Raw genomic sequence first — 19,998 nt, 5'->3', positions numbered from 1 at the left:
CCAAGATGCAGGCGAATGACTGTAAGGTTGCCTCAGGACCTTAGAAATCATTAATATTTTTAAAGATTTTTTTTTAAATGCTCCAAATCTGGCAAAGTATGTGGGATTGCACTCCTCACCTCAAGTACAGGTAGGCCTCGCTTAACAACCATTTGTTTACTGACAGTTTGGACTTACAACAGTGCTGAAAACCTGACTTACAACCAGTCCTCACACTTACGATTGTTGCATTAGCCCGCAGTCATGTGATCACAATTTGGACATTTGGCAACTGGTTCGCATTTATGAATGTCACAGTGTCACGTGGTCACGGGATTGCCATTTTTGACCTTCCCGGCCAGCTTCTGGTAAGCAAAATCAGTGGGGAACCATGTGATTTGCTTAACAACCATGTGGTTTGCTTAACGACCGCCACAAAAAGGGTAGTAAAATTTGGTCAGATTCGGTTAATGACTGCTTCACTTAGCAACCAACATTCCGGTCCCAATCTGTGATTGTTAAGTGAAGAGTACTGTATCATGAGATTTCAAGCAAGAAGAGGAAAAATTCACAGGGTTTGGTAATCCTGTGAGGTTTTGGCCATTTGTTAATTTAATTTTTAATTTTTTAAAAAAACATTTTTGCATCCATGCACAGCAATGCCTGTCCTGAAGGTCAAAAGGTTTCTGTAGAACATAAAGATCCTAATAAGGCTCAGATTCCACACCCTGCACTGCACAAAGCACTTGGGATACTTGTTAGGTACTGCACAGAATGGGACCTACCCAGGAGCAGAGGTCAACCTGGAAGATGGAGCCATCCATCCCGCCACAGAACATGTGGTATTCAGCGAGGTCAAGGGTCACTGACATGATGCTCACATCAAAGACGACAGAGAGGAGAAGGTTCCCAGAAGAGATCTCCCACAGCTGAGGAAGGGAAAAGGTGCAGATTAACCAAGTTTTTAGCTATAATGACACAAAATAAAGCCTGGTACCAGTCTATGAATATGATACACATTACATATTTTATTTATTTATTTATCAAATTTATGACCACCACCCCCATCTCCCCCCGGGGAGGGACTCTAGGCGGTTTACAATATGTAAATAGCAGTACAGTGGGGCTTTTACATAAAGACAGAAAACTTGTTTTTCAGAGATTCTAGAACAGGATTTGGGAAGTAAGAACAAAAGGAGATGAATTCTTATGAGTGCATTTTCTCCAGCCTGGCACTTACCCATGCTCTGTTCCTTTCTCTGAGATTAAGCTCACGTGTTAAGCACAGAGTTTTCTGCTGTTCTTTGTCCAAGCTCCTGCCTTATAATCCAGACAGAGTTTTATGTACCCCAACCTCAGGGAAACAGCTGCAGCAAATCTTGGGGCATCTGCTGATATTTTCCACAATATAGCTTGATTTTATTGTAAACCACCCAGAGTCCCTCTTCTGGGGGAGATGGGCGGTAATTAAATTTGAATAATCAATCAATCAATCAATCAATCAATCCATAATACTGCTTCCAAACTGAGTATTATTATCTGCACCCTTACCTTGGCTGTTTGGTCCAAAGAGGCTGTGGCAGCTCTGGCCATGGGACCACCAACACCACAGCAGAGATCTGTGACGGGAAGGCTGTGCCGTGACCACACGTGGCGGGGCTCAGGGCTTTGGGCATGCTCCACCTGTAGCACGCTAAGAAACGAATTGGTTTTAACACAACAAGGATAGATTCTGAGCTGCTCTCTCCCTGCAAATATACACACCATTTAGCCACTGAAGCAATAATGCTAAAAACGTGCGTTAGGGAATTCAGGTGGAAATCAATTGACCAGATAATTAGAGGCTGCTCATTTTATCTGCATCTTCGTTTTAATGAAGTCTAAATCTGTAGGCTCTTCTTCCAGTTGTCTCTTCCTTCCACAGACATTTTAGAGCAGGGTTTCTCAACCAGGGTTCCGTGGCACCCTCGGGCTCTGCGAGAGGTCACTAGGGGTTCCCTGGGCAATCACAGTTTATTTAAAAAATTATTTCAAATTCAGGCAACTTCACATTAAAGAGGCAAGTTTAAATTTTTAATTTAGGAACACTGTTAATGCATCTATACAGGCCTACACATGCAACAAATATAATAATTTTGTAACTTCTGGCCTATATTTGAGCCTGAATGTGCAGGGGTTCCCCGAGGCCTGGAAAATATTTCAAGGGTTTCTTCAGGGTCAAAAGGTTGAGAAAGGATGCTTTAGATCATTATGTCCACATCCAACTAAAGGAAGGAAGGAATGTTTGCCAGCTTCCTGTGGACACTGAATAATCTCAGAATACACTGGGATGTTTGGGAGAATTTTTCCCACCCACAAGAGTCTTTTTTTCCTCACCTTTTGTACTCTACTCAGTTGACGGTTTTACATTATGCTTTTTAGACTAGGCGAGCAGCCTTAATTGCATCTATGACACACACAGCACTCCCCACTAACAGTAAGGACAAGACCAGCCAGAATGCCACAACTGCAACTGAAGCCTGTCTTTACCCCAAGCATGTGCACAGTGTCCTATGTTAGCTAGCATGTCTAACCAAGAGACTATTTGACAAGCTAACATCCTGTTGTCCATGCCCTACCAATTAGGAGGAATATGCAATACGCACACACTCAAAAAGATTGTGTCCTCAAGTTAGTGTCAACTCTTAGCAACCACATAGATTTTCTCCATGACTCAATAAGAGGTAAGAAGTTTACAGAACAAAAGCCAAATATGAATCAGCATATAGATATGATGGGTGCAATGAGAGTTGGCAAGAATTGAAAGATATGCAGAGGCATCTAATTTAGTTAGGTTTCCTTTCATCTTTGCATATCTCCTGCCTTTAATTTCTCTGGCTCACTATTTGTCACATTTTTTTAATTTGCAGGAATAGCACAACACTGAGTCAGAGGACCATTAAGGTCGGCAGCTCAGCAGCTCAAAACCCGAGAGCGTGAGCTACGTGACAGAGTGAGTTCCTGTCAACTTGTCCCAGCTCCTGCTAACCTAGCAGTTTGAAAGCATGCAAACGCAAGTAGATAAATAGGTACCACTTCGGTGGGAAAATAACAGGGACATGAAAGGAGCCCCCTTGGGCGCCCCCTGGGCAACAGTGATGTCACCAGCAAATCCTTTCAATACAGAAGCGCCTTGGTAGGTGCTTCTGACACGAAAACACACACACACACACACACAGGTACATGCTGAAGTGTGTTTTTCTTTTGCAAATCTTGGGGTACTGCTATTTTCCACAATATCAACCCACAGTATTTTTTCAAGAAACAAACTATGGCTTAACACAATGTGCAGCTTAGTCAGTGGGAAAGTTTAAGGCAGGGCAACAAGAGATGATGATGATGATGATGATGATGATAACTAAAGAGAGCATTCTGCAGAGGTAACTCCTAAATCCTGGCCAACGCAACTCTCTCCCCAAGTATCAGTATAAAACTGACATTCTTATTTGTCTTTTTGCAGAATGTAAACTTTGATTCTACATACGGCCTTATCATTTAAACTAACCAGGGGATAATCTGATTTTGCTGAATCCAATTTAGAGATACCTTTAAAAATAATTAAATAAATATTAATAATTAAATAACCAGTAATTCAAAATAATTCTCAACAAATATAATGTAAGGCTTAAGAAAACCCTTCTGTTAATACCCACACAATCGTGTTGCTTCACGAAGCAAGCTATGCATTATTTCCCTTGGTCATAAACACCCCTTTCCAAGTTTCTGAGACAGAAGAGCTGCTGTTCTCAGGGCTGGGTAACTAGGACATCCTTTGGCTGCAGGTATTTGTGAAGGTGGCCTTGCAAACAGAGGACCTCTTTCTGCACCAAAGAGGAACACAGCTCCTTTACAGGTCAGGATGCTCTCAATATGTTAATGTTAGTGCCCAACAGAATATTCTCATGCAGGAGCACTGATACATGCAGTCATGCTGATCCTGTGGGCAGACTCAGGAAGTGGGAGAGCATTTCAGTTCATACCTGTAATGGTTGCCTAATCCCAAATACTCAGTCTCACAAGCTCGGGCTTAAAGATAACTGATTTATTAAAGGAATAGTATGCAAATACAGAGAAAGCTGAGAATGAGCAAAAGCGTGCCAAATACAAACTTAAAAGCCTTGCCTTCAGTCCAGTCCCGCCCTCAGCACTCGTCAGCACGCACCCCCTCCCAGGTGCTAGCAACCTTTACACGCGCCTGGGAAAGTAACCTTGAGTAGGATTGCAAACCCAAACATACATTCCAAAGTTCCAAAACAAAGCAGAGCGCCCAAATGGAAATTACCAGGAATGAGCAAGCCAGGAATACACGGGAAAACGGATTGACATGTGAAACGTTACGATGTTAACAGAACATTGAAACGGGGAACATGACAATACCTGTAAAGACTCCACACTATTACAAGACAGTCTTTGGCCCCAGAGAGAAAGTGGCTGTTGTCGTCTGTGAAGGCCAAGCACGTTAAGTCCTGATAATGTCGATTCAGGATAGCAAGTAGATTCCCACTAGATACCTGCAGCAAGAAAAGAGGGGGAGGAGAAATAAAAAGATGAGATGGCAGGCCTGGAATGTCTCCTGCAAGTGGGCAGATTTCATACAAACAGTGCGTAGCACAGAAAGCCAAAAGACTCATCACAGTAATGTTTCTATTAGGGTCGATTAACATGCCATAAAATTATAGGGTCAGATCTGGAAGCGGCTTTGATGTCATCTCTCCAACCTACTTTGCAAGAGAAGATCCACAAGGCAGGATGCGGGGACAGCGGCTCTGACAGACGGTCACTGGGAGCAAACGTTTTTCATCGATCGAGTGCTTTACTGCCCAATTTTGCAGGAGCTCCAGCCTGACAAAGAACCTCAGAGATTCAAATGCTCGTTTATTACTTTGTGAAGTAACAAATTTAACACAGGAAACTTGTTTTCAGGCCTGTTTGGGTAAACCTGTGATAAAGTGGCAAGCTGTAGCTATCCAACATATCAGCTGCCACATTACGAATCAATTTATAGTACTGTACACTAATTGGCTCTTCAGGAACTTCAGATAGACACTGATTTATTTTTGTGGGAGGGTCAGATTGGCGCCAACGTTACTACTCTTCTCTCCAAATTTTATTTCTTAAAATAGTGAGCTTGCTTCTATAGGAATGAAGCCGCTTGTGGACCGATTTATTTGCCTGAGCCCTTTTGTGTATTCCTGGCTTGCTCATTCCTGCAAGAAAACACAAGATGGGCAGCAAGCTGATCTTCATGGCTGAGTTTTTTCATTAAAGAACCTCTGAGAAATTCCTGAGGATCACTATACTTTCTGTTATGAGGGCTGCCCACCATCCTGATCCATTTGGAAAGGTTAAGCAATTTACAACAACATCCACAGAGGAAAAAAAAGAACCGTTTGAACTCTTAAAACCGATTTGCCTTACTCTTTTCCATTCCAAAACCAGGTCACTTCAATGTTAATGAGGTTTAACTCTGCTTCTGCATAATTCTGGACAAATTCTTGTTGACTGACAGGCTACCCTGAATCAGGAATCGTAAGACTCTAATTGCAAACCATTATACTTCGTAAACCACAGTTCGTGCTAACAATTAATTCATGGAAGCACAGCCATAAAGACGATGTGGCATTAGAGAAATTAACGGAGTGGTCTTGCCAGCTGCTTTTTGTCTAGCAGCTTCCTGCCAAATAGAAATCACTCAAAATGGCTCGGCTTAAAATAATGGCTAACAACTTAACAGACATGATACAAATGGTGAAAAAGGCAGGGGAAACAGAAATAATAAAATCTAATGGACTATAGCAGGAGTGTTAGGAGGCAAATTCTGGGGACACTGCCTTCTATGAACCTTCAGAAGATTAGGTGGTAGAGCTGTAGCCCTCAACCATCCAACCTTGCCTATCCTGAACAAAATGGTTCTCCAGGTTTCCACTTACTCCAAAATTTAATGATTCTGAATGGAAACAGCTCCTGGCCTAGGAATACAGGGCAAGGAGAGGTAGACTCTCCTCTCCTTTTGATGCAGCCATCTGGAAGGCCTGCTGTTGGAAGCAAGTGAAGGAGGGAAAAACATGATAGCGCTTGTTTGCCAAGGAAAGGTGGGAGGGTCTTGCCTCAGGTGCAGCGAAGTGGGAAGGCTGGTGGGGTAGAACCGTCTCCCCCCTCTCTGATGCGTCTGGGCAGGATGGATGCTAATTGTTCTGAAGCTCTGAAGATGGCAAAAGAGCTAAATTGTCAGAGAGGGAGCTGTCAAGAAACCGTAGTGAATGGCGCAGGGTGTTATCCTGTGCCTTGTTTGCAGGCTTCCCCAAAACATGAATCTGGTTGTTGTTGGAAACAGGTATCCTGGGGCAGCCCATCAAGTGGTTGGTTTGAATGTACTGTTGTCACCAGATGTAGTTTTATTTCTGTAAGCTGCCTGGAGTCACCGTGAATGAATTGGGCAGCCATATAAACTTCTTTAATCAATAATAAATAAAGAAATAATCTTTGTACAGGAGGGCCACTGTTGTACTCCTCTGTGTAGGCTGGCATGAAGTCTGAAGTCGGGAGGGAAAAAAAAGCTCTTTCAACTTCATCTCCACCCTTAGAGCCTTCTGTGTCACAGAAGAAGAAAAAGAAAGAAAGCAAACAATCTTAAGTGATGTCAATCTTGCATGAACTGCTCTGGGAGCCCTGTAGGCAGTGTGTGGAGTAAAAATGCTTTAAATAAATAAATGCTTTGTTTTGTTTTGGGTTTGGAACTGCAAGCCTTGGCCTGGATAGTAAATTATTATTGAGTCAATAAACTATAGTTGGTAGTCTGAAGTGAACATTGGGTGGATTTCCACCACTCAAGTCTTGCTGTAAATATAACTGTGATAACAAATCAAGGGATATGGAGCCATAATAATCATAAAATTTGGGGATGTGACATGAGGAAGAGCCAGTGCAGAGACCCTCACAAGACAGCCAGAGGCAGAATATACTGGAAGAGGATGAAAGGAAGCCTGACATTGTTTTCGTTACCTTCTCTTCACTCAAGATGGATCTGAATTTGAAAGCACTCTAGATATTGCTGTTATAAAAACAACATTTACACTTTTTTCACAGTGGATGGAAGCCTGTGCTACTCTCATTAACCCTGGGTGAGAGGCTGTAGAAGAGAGAGTAGTATTTGGTGCAGACTGCCAGACAGACAGACAGACAGACAGAGAGAGGGAGGGAGGGAGAAGTCATCAGCAATCCTGGGACAGCTCTGCATTTCTTCATCTTCTCTTGCCCACCCCGTATCAAGATAGAAAAAAAGAAAAGAATGGAAATATACCTTTCAAAAACAGTCTGTGTAGCAAAGGAAGAAAGATGTACTCAAGTGGAGCAGAATCTTGAATGGGGTAATAAAATGTGCAATTAAATTTATGGGATAGAAAAGTATAAGAGGAGAACATAAGAAGCTGTTGTATGCCAAGGATTATCTACCAGTCTGATAGCAACTCTCCAGCACGAAGGGGAGAAAAACCCCTCCCTCTTATCAGGTCTTCTCTACGTAAAAGAGAAGTGGGGGCTTTCAAAGGCCCTTTGCAGTTGTCACACCATCCCTTTCTCTACAATTTTTCCCAAGAAGTGGAGGCTGAAGAGAAGTTGACTGCTGTCTAATACTGAAAGATCCAGGGCAGGCCTTTTGAGGAGGGGGCAAACCAGCAACCCTTTCAAGACCACAGACTCAAAAACCTCACAGATAACATCAAAATGGCATTGTTTCTAATCTCATTGGATCTTGTCCGCCGGGCACGGAGTGAATAAGTGCAATTTTTATCACTAGACTATCACATTTTGTATTCATAGGTCTTCCTGCCTGTGTCAGGGGAAAACTTCTTGATGGCAAGATCCATACAACAGTGGAACAGTCCTCTTACAGTGGTTGTAGATTCTCCATTCCTGGAGGTTTTAAGAGGCTGGACTTCTTGAGGATAGTTTAATTAGTCTTACTGCACAATGCAGAGAGTTGGACTACATGATCCTTGTTGTGGTCCCTTCCAACCTTACAATTCTATTTTGATTTCTCTGCCCATTGCTTCCCATTTATTTCCTGGGGCTCCTCAGAAAGTGAAGGGACCAGCCAGAATTAGCAGGTGGGGAAAGGCCAATCATGAGCAATCCTATATACTGCTCTGCCAGACACGGTGTTTCAGAAGTTGACATGGTGTTCAATAGCATTATCTCCACAGGAAGCTCCAGAGAGGGTTAAAAAAATATTAGCAGCTCAAGCATCTGAAGGCCAGTCAAGTGATGATGGAGAAAAGCTGCTCTAGAAAGTTCTAGACCAGTAAGAGGAATAGATTTCAAATAAACTAGGAGCAACATCTTAATTAGTGGCCTGGTTCTACCTCGTTTTACTTCTGAAATAGGCCAGTCTGACCACTCCAGGAATAGTCCATCATTTTCTGGAAGTTACTCTTCCAAAACAGAAATTGCTGGATTCTGGAACTTTCTGGACCATATTGGAAAGTTCCAGGACTAGAACATGGAATTCCACACACAATTCTTCTTACTGGGTTGTGATTTTCTAACAGCAGAGTAGAATGCCTCAAGAGGTGATGGTCTCTTTTTGGCTTATCCAGTCTCTTTTAGGGACCTACTATATTTCCAGTTGTTGCACTGAATTAATGATTATGGATTTGGTTAGATGGATTTTAATATACTTTCCATTCCATGGCTTTTTTAAAAAACACACTCCACCACAAATTTTCAAATTCTTTGACTCATATAAGGCCTGATTTTATATTTCTCCTTGACATTAAGGGATGCAGAGCCAACAACAAAGGAAGCTTACTGTTTGCAGCTTCTGGGTTTGCAGAGAGAAAATCCAGACAGAAGAGAGATTGGGGAAGAGCAGTGAACCTTGTTGAGAGGTATTAAGTCAGAGAAAATTGCTATAAAGGGTGTGTGTGTGTGGGGGGGGAAATGGCATTATTAACTCCCATTTAAAGGAAAATGCCCATAGCTGAGCAGCAAAACCATCAAACCTGGTATCCTTCTGAACCAGTTCTGGAGACTGGGCTTGGTGTTGCAATGGTCCTCCTCCATTACCAGGGTCAGTTCCATTTGGTGTTGGTGGGGTGTGTGAAAGGTCTACTCTAGGCCCCTGCTTTGCTCTTAACATCTCCATGAAGCCACTGGGTAAGGTCATCTGTTGGCATGGGGTCAAGTAACATCAGCATACTGATGATACAGTTATACCCCTTTGCCTATACCAGTGTTTCTCAACCTTGGCAATAAGATGCGCAGACTTCAACTCCCAGCACAGCTGGCTGGGGAATTCTAGGAGGGAAGTCCACGCATCTTAAAGTTGCTGAGGTTGAGAAACACTGGCCCATACTGACCAAGTGATGCTAGTGCCTGGAACCTGTGGGGGTCCGAGTAGGGAAAAACAAGCTCTGTCTCAACTGCAACAAGACTGAAAGGCTGTGAAATCTGGGTCCCTCAGGAATTGGTTCAGGGAATTTTCCACCCTAGCTCTGGGTGGGATTGCATTTCCCTACTGGTATGCAATTTGGGGTGCCGCCTGGACTTCCTTCTCCTCCTTCTATTATTCCATTGTGATTCTGGGTAGTTTGAAGAGCAGCTGGCAACTACATTCAGGAGGGCTTTTGTCCATCTTATTGCATCAATTGCACCTGCTTCTGGATCAGGAGGCCCTGTTCATGGTCCCTCGTGCCCTAGTTACCTCTCAGCTGGATTTCTGGAATGCACTCTATATGGGGCTGCCTTTGAAAACCTCTGGGAAATGCTGCTAGTTCAGAATGCAGTGATGTGCGTAGTAATGGACATCCTTCAGTATGCCTCTTATAATACCACTACTGTGTGAGCTGCACTGGTTCCCAGCAGGCTTCCAGGTATAATTCAAGGTGATGGTGATGTTAATAATAGGGAAGGACTTGAAAGGTGGACAAAAATGCCAAATCCAGTCTAAACATCTGGCAGAATGTGGTATCAACCATATTACTGAACACCAGCTTACATCCTGAGACAATACTTTTAATATTATTAAACAACATCTGCCTATCCCAGGTCCTTGAGTCCCCAGGCTATCACCTATAAAGCTATACATGGCACAGAGTTGGCATGCTCCAGGCAATGCCTCCTAATGTGGCTAAGTAGGTGTGCTTTCTCTGTTATCACGTTGACCCTTTGGAATGCCCCCCGCCCAAGGTTGGGATGGCCCTGACTCTTACGCAGTTCGAAAACATGCAAATGTGAGTAGATCAATAGGTACCGCTTCGGCGGGAAGGTAACGGCGTTCCGTGAGTCATGCTGGCCACATGACCTGGAAGTGTCCTATGGACAACGCCGGCTCTAAAGGCTTAGAAACGGAGATGAGCACCGCCCCCTAGAGTCGGATACGACTGGACTTTACGTCAAGGGAAACCTTTACCTTTACCTATTTTGGTTCTACACAGTATTTATTTTCTTCTTTGATTCTGATTTTCTCTTTGATTTTTATTGGTGTGTGCCACTTAGAGTCAAACTGGGAGAGCAGCAGCTTTATAAATCTTTTAAACAAACAAACAAACATCTGTATAAAAGTCTGACTCAGCAAATCTGTTTACCAAGTCCTGGCTATTGGCTACTCAACAGAATTAAATGTATGGTTCCAATTTTAATCACTGACTCTTGGTTTTGATAATTTCCCATTAAAATGCATCTAAGAGAAAGATGGAGACTACCACAGGCATGAGAAAACAACTGTAGTGATAGTGGGAAGAGAAGGATAACCTACTTTTAGTATGTAGCACTACCACCCCATCCTACTTTTACACTAATTGGATAAAAACAAGGGAACATGACTTGCCTGAGTTTCTATTGTTCCCTATAATGGGACACTCAACATTCTAGGACTAAACAAAATATTATATCCTATGCTCAAAAAGAAACTCTAAAATGTGGGAAGTTTTGTTCTGGGCTTGAAATTTGAAATACTCAAAATGTTTAATACCCTCCAAGGAAGAACATATACTGTTGCAGCAGCATGAGCAGGCAGGAAACAGCATCCTCCACTGTTCAGTCAATCAGTTTTCACTTGCTCCCCTGGAAGGCAGACCAGGTGTTGGACAGGTCTGGACTATTAACTGTCTGTTGAATCTTGCTCCATCTTGGTTAGAACTGCTAGACATCTACCGAGGGAGGTGTCATATTTGATCACTAATGGTCCCCTTCTTCAGGAGTTCACTTGTTGAAGACAGCAGTGGTTCACCATATATGAAGAAACCTATCTCTCAAGCCCTCCATACTTGATAGCTATAAGGCAGTATCCAACTTGCCGTTCTTGAACAGGGTAGTTGGACAGGGAATGGGTATGTAACTCCAGGACCTACTGGATGCCAATGATTTATCTAGATTAATTTTAACCAAATTTCAGGGCAGGGCATGCCCTGGTGGATGATCTGTTGAAGAGACATGACAGTAGGAATGGTCCCTCCTTGTGCTCCTGCTGTAGATCTCTCAGTAGCTTCTGATACCACTGATTACAGCAGAGCTTTCCAAACGTTTCACGTTGACACACCACCACACTGCAGGTGCGGCTGCATCACCGGAAGTCATGTGGAACCAGCTGTTCGACCCCATTACACATACTGCGCATGCGTAGTACCTGTATGATCCCTTGACCACGCGACACACCTACACACTGCAACCAACACACTAATGTGTTGCGACACAAAGTTTGGAAAGCTCTGGATGACAGCATTGTTCTGGACCACCTAAGGGAGTTGAAGGTTGGAGGTATAGCTTTGTCATGGATCTGCTTCTTTCTAGATGGTTGGTCTAAGATGGTAGTTTTGGGAGAGCAGTGCTCTTCCCCACAGCCCTTGGATTGTCAGGTGCCACGAGACTATTCTGTCCCCAATACATCTATAAAAAACTGCTGGGAGAGATGGTTGGAGAACGTGGAGATGGTACCATTTTTACGAAGATGACTTTCTGATCTACTCATTTCCATCATCCTCAGATGTGTGAGTCTCATAGTGTGCTGTTGCCAAGTTGGACTGCAAGCTTAACAAACTGAAGGATTGCTACTCAGCATCAGTTCTGCCTGATTGTGGGGAAGGGTGCCTGCCCTGGATAAAGCTGTACACCTTCTGAAGAGCAGGTCCATAGTTTGGGGGTGTTTCTCTGCTTAGCACTCTCCCTGTGTATTTAGTTGCGTATGATGGCAAGAGGTGCCTTCTATCAGCTGCATTTAATTTATGAACTTCGCTCTTTCTTGGATAGGGCTAACCTCCGCAAAATATTCAACAAAGCTTCTTGTGATACTTGTATTAATTAAATGGTAAAATACGGGCCACTTAAGGTATTGATTTTTAATTGGCTAGGTGACTGCACCTAGAGAGTATTTCCCCTAAATGGTTTCACATCAGACTGGAGAATAGTATCAAGTGGAGTGAAACAGGGTACTTTCTTAGGCACTGTGCTGTTTAACATTTTTATTAGTGATTTGGATACAAGAGTTGAGGGACTGATCAGACTTGCAGAAGACACAAAACTAAGGGAGTGGCTTATACTTTAAGAGAGAAGGAGAATATTAAAAAAGAATTAGGTTTTAACAGTACAGTAGGTTGAAATGAATATGATGAAATTTAACAGGGAGAAATGTAAAGTCCTGAATTTGACAAGAAAAAATGGAAGGCTCTAGGATGGGAGGGACTTGGCTGAGTAGTACTGTATGTGAAAAGGAACTGGGCTTTCTAGTAGATGGCAAATTGAACATGAGCCAACAAAATGAAAGAAGCTGCTAAAAAAGCAAAAGCTATTTTGGGAAGTATTACCAGGAACACATAATCCAGATTGTGGAAAATTACAGTCCCTCTCTACTTTTTTATTTATTTGTTTATTTACCATCCCGCCTTTATTATTTGTATAAATAACTCAAGGCGGTGAACATACCTAATACTCCTTCCTCCTCCTATTTTCCCCACAGCAACAACCCTGTGAGGTGAGTTGGGCTGAGAGAGAGGGACTGGCCCAAGGTCACCCAGCCGGCTTTCGTGCCTAACTTGCCATAATCAGACCCCGCATAGAATCTGCTGTCCAGTTCCAGGCATTGCAGTCTGAAAAAGACATTAACGAAGTGGAGTGTGTTCAGAGAGGGACCACCAAGAGGGTGAGGGAACTGGAAACTAAGTCTTATGAAGAATGGTTGCAGGGACTAAGTATGTTTAGCCTGCAAATGAGAAGACAGAGGACAGGCATGGCAGCAGTCTTCTGAAACTAAAAGGAATGTGAATAAAGAAGGAAATAAAGGAAGAAACAGACTTATTCTTTTATTGTCCAGCAGAGCATAGCCAATGAGTTGAAACTACAGGGAAGTAGATTCAGGCTGGATATTAGGAGAATTCCATGACAGTAAGAGCAGTTAACCAATGGAACAGATTGCCTCATGAAGTAGCACGGTCCTGTTTACCAGAGACCTTCAAACAGAGGTGGATGACCACCTGTCCAAGATACTTTAGCAGATCCTACACCAAGTGGATTGGACTAGACGACTTCGGCGTTCTCTTGAACTCCATGACCTGGCCTCTCTGATCCATGCTGTAGTCACCTCCTAAACAGATTACTGTAACAGTTTTCATTTGGGGTTGTCTTTGAAGGAAATTCAAAAGCTGCAGTAGGTCCAGAATGCAGCAGCCAGGCTTCTGTCAATGTTCCTGCCTGGGGGCACGTGACACCAGTCCTGGGTCAGCTTCACTGGCTATGAAATCCACCCACCCCCTTATCTATTTATTTAGCAATGCTTATATCCCACACCATCTTGGTTATTATTAACAAGCAAGTTAATAATACCATAATAGTAAATAGATAACAATAAGGTAACCAAACAATTCCTATGATGGGTGCCCAGCAAATCAACTCAGGCCAAAGGCTTGTTGACATTGTATAGATTTTATCTGTCTGTGAAATGCAAGGAGGGTAGAAGCTGCACGTACCTCCAAGGGAAGGGTGTTCCAGAGAGTGGAAGCCAATATAAAGAAGGCCTGACATCTTGTCTGTATCCCATGGTTTGGGACCTGACTGCTTAAAGGAAGCACTTTCCTGTTATATTATCAACCAGGAGTGGGGCTCATTAACTATAGATCAAGGCCTTCCCTGTGATGGCTCCAGTGCTATGGATTTTCCCCTCTCCAATGTACATTCTTGGCCCTCTCTGATTGCTTTTAAATGCAATTTGAAAAACTACCTTTATAAGCTGGCTTTTCCTTCTTGATACAGTTTACGCTTCATATCACTTTTGATGGCTTTTAAGAATGGTGTTACAAGGTTTAATCGTTATTTATTGACTCATCTATTCGTTGTTAACTGGAGTTGTTAATTGTCATGATCTGACTTTGCTGGAAGTGAGTGGGTTCAAGACAGATGAACAGGACTCAAATGCCTCCTTCTACGCAAAACCAAACTAAAAGGACCACAGGTGCTAAGGAGGAAGTGGAAAGCAATCCAAATGAGCACAGCTCAAAACAGCCATTTTAAAAACCCTTCTCTCTTACCTATGAAACAAAATGGGAACCCAAATTGACAGGAAGCAGGGTGATGGTAGTTCCCGCCCTCTTGGGGCAAAGTCCTGATCTCACTGCATTAAAGAACACTGCCAGTAACTCATTATGTATGGTTAAAGGTCTTTGACTTTAGCCGGTGTACCCTAACGGAGGGGAGAACAGTAGTCTAACTCTTCCACTGGTTTTTCAGCTTCTTAAACTTTCAGCCAGCTTTTCTTTGGTAGCCAAAAAAATCAGCCTGTGTTCCACTCCAATGTTACCAACTCCCTTACCTCCCAGAGGTAGATGCTCTCAGCAATTCCTGCCAAGATGTAGAGACCATTGGGAGCAGCTGTCAGGCAAGTCACTGGACCCGGGCATATTATCTTCTGCTGGAGTTGATCCTAGAGAAACAGAAAAAAGAATGCAGATGAGCAAGGATACACTTGACCTGAAAAGGGTCTCAGCAGGGATCAGAGTGAGTGAGGCATACCTGACACACATCTCAAGCAAGGGAGAGGACAGAGTGTGTGCCAGGCTTCAGAGAGAGAAATTGCAGCTCAGTGGTAGAAGACATATGCTTTGCATGCAGAATATTCCAGATTCAATCACCCAGTAAAGAAAGGACCAGGCAGAAGGTGACAGAAAGCCCTCTCTGTCTGATATGTAGACAATTTAAGATCAACACGTACGATTAGGATGCTGTAGCAAGACTAGAGACATCCAGAATAACCCATCTGTTTCCCATTTACAGCATAGGCTTGTAGATGCCTTTAGGAAGTCCACAAATGGGACACTAAGTCAATGGCTCTCTCATGCTGTTGCTCCTCTGCAATTGGAGAGAAATTATTTTTAACCTGAGAGCTGCAATGTTAATCCAAATACAGTCATTACCATTGATAGAAATTCTCCTTCCCCACAAATTTAACTCTCCTCTATTTAAAACCATCCAAGCCAGTGGCCATTCTTGCATTAGAAGGAAATCTGTTTTCTAAGTTACACCCTATGCAAAGTCCTTTATGAATTTCTTGCTGAACAAGCCCCTAAGTAATCAAGCTCCAGTATTATGAGGAGCAAAATATCTCCGAACTCGCTTCCTGCTCTTTATGCCTGTCAGACTGAATGCCAGGAACATATTCAGCCTGAATGAGCGCTCCCACAAATAAGTCGCATTACAAATGTCCTGTGCCTTCCATGCAACCTAAGATTGTTAACTCTAAATCCACATATCAACATTCCAGATTTGGGTGATGGACCATTTAAAGAGGGAGAGATAAATCCGCAGAAGATAAATCTTGTGACTCTTAGTTATCAGAGATAAATGTAGCTTCTGAGCAGGACATTGGGATCTCTTGATCTCTTGAGATCCAGCAAAGCAATTTTTATATTCGTAAAAGGCACAACGGAATGTTAGCATTATCTGACCCTGTCCTCATCCACGTGCAAAACTATTCCATGTTCCAATTTGAGGAGAAAGTTTTTAGCATTTTAAAATGAAAGGTTATTTTCATGAGCTGCATTAAATACATATTCCACATTGGGACAAATGTGCATTTATTTATCTTTAAAATGGATGGAGACCCAGAAGTGCATTAAAGCTTATGTCTGTATTGTGATAGAACAGATGCTAATCTTAAATAAGCTAAGGAACATGCGTGTCTGTATGAACAGAAGAGAATATCTGTAGCTCAGGGCTGAACTGTGGAGTCCTTGGTGCTCTCTGAGCTTGGTTGTTTGCTTGCAGACGTTTCATTACCCAACTAGGTAACATCATGGTTACCTAGTTGGGTAATGGTTACCTATTCTAAAACACCATCAGACTCATGAGCAGGAATTCAAAGATATCTGATTTATTATAGTGTGCAGGATCACAGAGAAAGCTGAGAATGATGAAAGTGCGCCAAATTCAAACTAAAAACCCTCAGTGCAAATGAAACCCCTCCCCCCGTAGAATCTTCCCAGGCTCACAATCCCAGGTGCTCCTAACGGTTTCTGATGGTCTGCGGGAAAAGGCCTTGAACAGATAACATAACCCAAACACATTCCATTGTACTGATTTCACATACAGAGCTTGGTACAAGGTCTCACAGCAGCCCTCACTTTTTTTTTCCCTAGCATTTTTCCTGCAGGTGCAGGGTCTGCTTTTTCGGATCAGCTGAATGTTGATCCATTGGTTGCACAGGAATTGATTGACCGGCTTATCACCTAAGCCTGACATCAAGGGCTAAAAGAGAGTGACTGGCCCAAAGTCACCCAGCCAGCTTTCATGCCTAAAGTGGGACTAGAACTCACAGTCTCCTGGTTGAGGGGAAGGGGAAAAGGGTTAAATCTGTTCATATTTGATTCCTCTCCATCCCCTACCATTTCCCCCCGTATTATTACAGGTATGTTGCAACAGATCACCCTCAAGAAAAGTAGATGTGAGCCAAAGAAAGAAAGAAATGCTATCCCTGCTTTAAGGCATTCACTTGCCACTCCTATAACAAACAGAAGGTGAAGATTTTTGTCCTGGATAACAACTATAAGCCCCATTCTTCTGGCTCTAACAAAATCCTGCCTGAGGGGACTAAACAGCGGAGGTGGAAGAGACTTTTTACTGGGATGAGACAGAGACCTTGCCTATGTTTCTTTTTCAGGAGGTGCTTCTTGCGGGGGGGGGGACCTCTTTCTTGAGGAAAGGCCTTTTGGAACGTCTGGACTTCAGTTTCCATCCTCCTACTCTGTGGACCATACTATTTAGGACCAATGAGACTTTCCACAAGACAGGAACCCCCATTTCAAGCTTTAAAGTGTAGCACAAAACTCAGCACCACGTGGCTTTCTAGATACTGTTAGAGAGTCTACTGCCTTATGCTTTAGAGCAGTGCTTCCCAACCTGGACAATGTTAACATTTTGAGGACTCAAGAAGAACATCTCTTTTTGAGACTTTCTGATTATTTCAGAGAATATTTAAGTAGCTGACAGTGGGAATGGATAAAATGAGGGGGGGAAAGGAAAAAAGATAATCCAAACAAAAGAAAAAATACTGGTAGCACCTTGTGAAAAGCCATGCAATTAGTTCGTAATTAACTATGAGGGAGTTTTAACATACTAATAAAATAACCCAATTATAGTTCAAGTATTGTATCAACTCAGATGAAACATACCTTCTGCAAAATTGTGCCTGACCAGATAGGCAGACTTCATCTTCCAGAAAGTTCCCCGGTGAACATGCTGGCTGGGGAATTCTGGGAGTTTAAATCTACACATTTGACAGGGCATCCAGATTGGGGGCTGACATAACCCCATCAGAAAGAATTAACAGACCTCAAAACATAAAAATGAATACCAGCAGCAAATCTGTTTATGTAAAGAAAAGTTTTGTCTGTCAACAGAAGGATAAAAGAGTTAGCCTAGGCTTCCATGACCAGGAGTACCAAAGCCTACAGGCAATCTTTGGGAAGGTGCTCTTATATTCTTACCAAATGTACCTCAGCAAGACAGAGAACAGCCTCTTTTAAGCATCTTAAAATCTGGGCAGATGCACACAGAACAATACAGAATTTGAACAGGATCATAATCATTACTTACTGCCCACCACAGGCAGCCAAATACATAAGTGATGCTACCATGTGCTTGTGTCTTACAAAATAGGTGAAAGGCTTGTTAATTGAGGGCTATATTCATTTGGAAGTAATCAGTGTTAAGCTTATGATGGGCAGGGCTGAAAAAAGGATGTCATGAGGTCAAAGCCAAACATTGGCTGTGGACAATAAATTCTCCGCCTGATAGACCGTTTTTTCCCCTGCCTGACACTCTTCTATTCATAAATAATTCAATAAATTATGACTTGATGAACCATGAGTTAAGGTATTGTATGAAGATACACCCTGTTGTTCTGGAGTTGGATGGCACTGAAATAAATAAATAAACCTCTTTTCCCCAAACTTCAGACTAAGCGGAGAGAGACTGAAACCAGACTGAAGGGACTCAGAGAGACTCAAAACCAGACTGAAGGAAGCATGTGATTACAGATTGTCCACCTCTCTTGGTAAGGGGAAGGTTGCAATTCAGCGTTTCTGCTTTGCAGGTAGAAAGTTCAAATCCCTGGTCTTGCCCAGCAGAACTGCGAAAGACTCCTACCTGAAAACCTGGATAGCTGTTCACAGAGCACTTTAGACAATAACGAGCTAGGTAGATTAACGACCAGATTCTATTTCAAGGGTTTCTTATGAGATCAGTATGTCTGGAACATGTACTATGGAAGCACAACTTCTACATATATGCACAAAATACTGAGACTCTGAATCTTGAGGGACATTCTCATAATGTCAGAAACATTTCTAGGAATAGCTACATTAGGAGGCACATGAGGAGGGGAATGATTATTGGAATCTTATGTGGGCCATAGTACTAAGAAGCTTGAACTGGGAGGGTGCTAAGAAAAGAGGTTCTTATTGAAAAAAGCTTGTCAGTGATTCATTTTGAAAACACTTGCACAAGGGGAGGAATTCCCAAAGGGAATGTACAGTTGGACATTTCTAAAAAGACTTTTGTTCTTGGAGAAGCTCTCTGTTGAGAACAAAGATCCCTATGGAGAGAAGTCATGGGATGGTGGAACAACTTCCCAAAGAGATAGATTTCCTTATGGGATAATTCTACACCACGAACCCACTGGCAGCTCTTAACAAGATTTCTATGCAAAGCTTGTACCTCGGACACCCAGGTTCAAATCGACCCTCATCCACCAACACTCTTCGCTGACTTTGGATCAGTCACTCTCTCTCGGTCCAACCTACTAGACAAGGTTGTATTGTAGGAAAAAAGGATAAACTATTATATAGGGAAATGACCACCATCTTGAACTCTTGAGGGAAAGGCAAACTATAAAATTAATGAATATAAATATAGGTGGATATACATATTGCATGCGTGTGCATACACGCGCATACACACACGTATGTATAATACATGCACATGTGTATACTGCTCACTCCCATCCTCCGCTTTACCTTCCTCTGGAGCTCCCAGGCTCCCACACAGGCCTTGCCGAGCTGCGCCCCGAGGAGGTGCTCCCCGCCTAGCAGCGTCAGCCCACGAGGGGCGCAGCAGCCCCCGCGGTAGCCGGCCACCGATGTCCCGGAGCCCACTTCCCACACAGAGCAGCAGCCGCTGCCAGACGAATTCGAAGAGGAGCCGCCGCTACCGGGTCCCAAAGAGGTCTCGCCCGCCGCCGCCACCAGCGCCACCTCCACAGGGCCCCCCACGCCCCCGCCGGCGACCGCCATCTTGTCCGACCCGCCAGACCGCGCCGGCACGCCTCCTCCACCTCAATCGTGCGCACGCGCAACAGGAAGACGCGATCTCGAAGAATCAAGTTGCTGATCATAGAGACGGACATATCAGATAAAACTTCCGCTCTTGACAATTGTAGATCTAAGTAGCTGAGAACAAGACCTTTCCTGCCTGATTGGGGAAGACTATTGCAATAAAAATTTA

General features: G+C 43.2%; 1 protein-coding gene across 1 annotated transcript in view; it reads right to left on the bottom strand.

Annotated features, from left to right (window-relative positions):
- WDR18 (WD repeat domain 18) overlaps positions 1 to 19,824 on the bottom strand; it is a 46,525-nt gene extending 26,701 nt beyond the window's left edge. The window contains exons 1-5 of the mRNA XM_063290827.1: positions 19,512 to 19,824; positions 14,813 to 14,923; positions 4,396 to 4,529; positions 1,531 to 1,672; positions 765 to 908 (exon numbers count right to left, since the gene is read on the bottom strand). Coding sequence (XP_063146897.1) covers positions 765 to 908; positions 1,531 to 1,672; positions 4,396 to 4,529; positions 14,813 to 14,923; positions 19,512 to 19,787 — 807 coding nt within the window. The 5' untranslated portion in view covers positions 19,788 to 19,824. The remainder of the gene's footprint in view (positions 1 to 764; positions 909 to 1,530; positions 1,673 to 4,395; positions 4,530 to 14,812; positions 14,924 to 19,511) is intronic.
- Between the last annotated feature and the right edge of the window lie 174 nt (positions 19,825 to 19,998).

This window comes from Candoia aspera, chromosome 1 (assembly GCF_035149785.1).
Source record: "Candoia aspera isolate rCanAsp1 chromosome 1, rCanAsp1.hap2, whole genome shotgun sequence".
Lineage (NCBI taxonomy): Eukaryota > Metazoa > Chordata > Lepidosauria > Squamata > Boidae > Candoia > Candoia aspera.
Note: the sequence above shows the minus strand (reverse complement) of the source record. Positions and strands in the feature narration are given on the sequence as shown.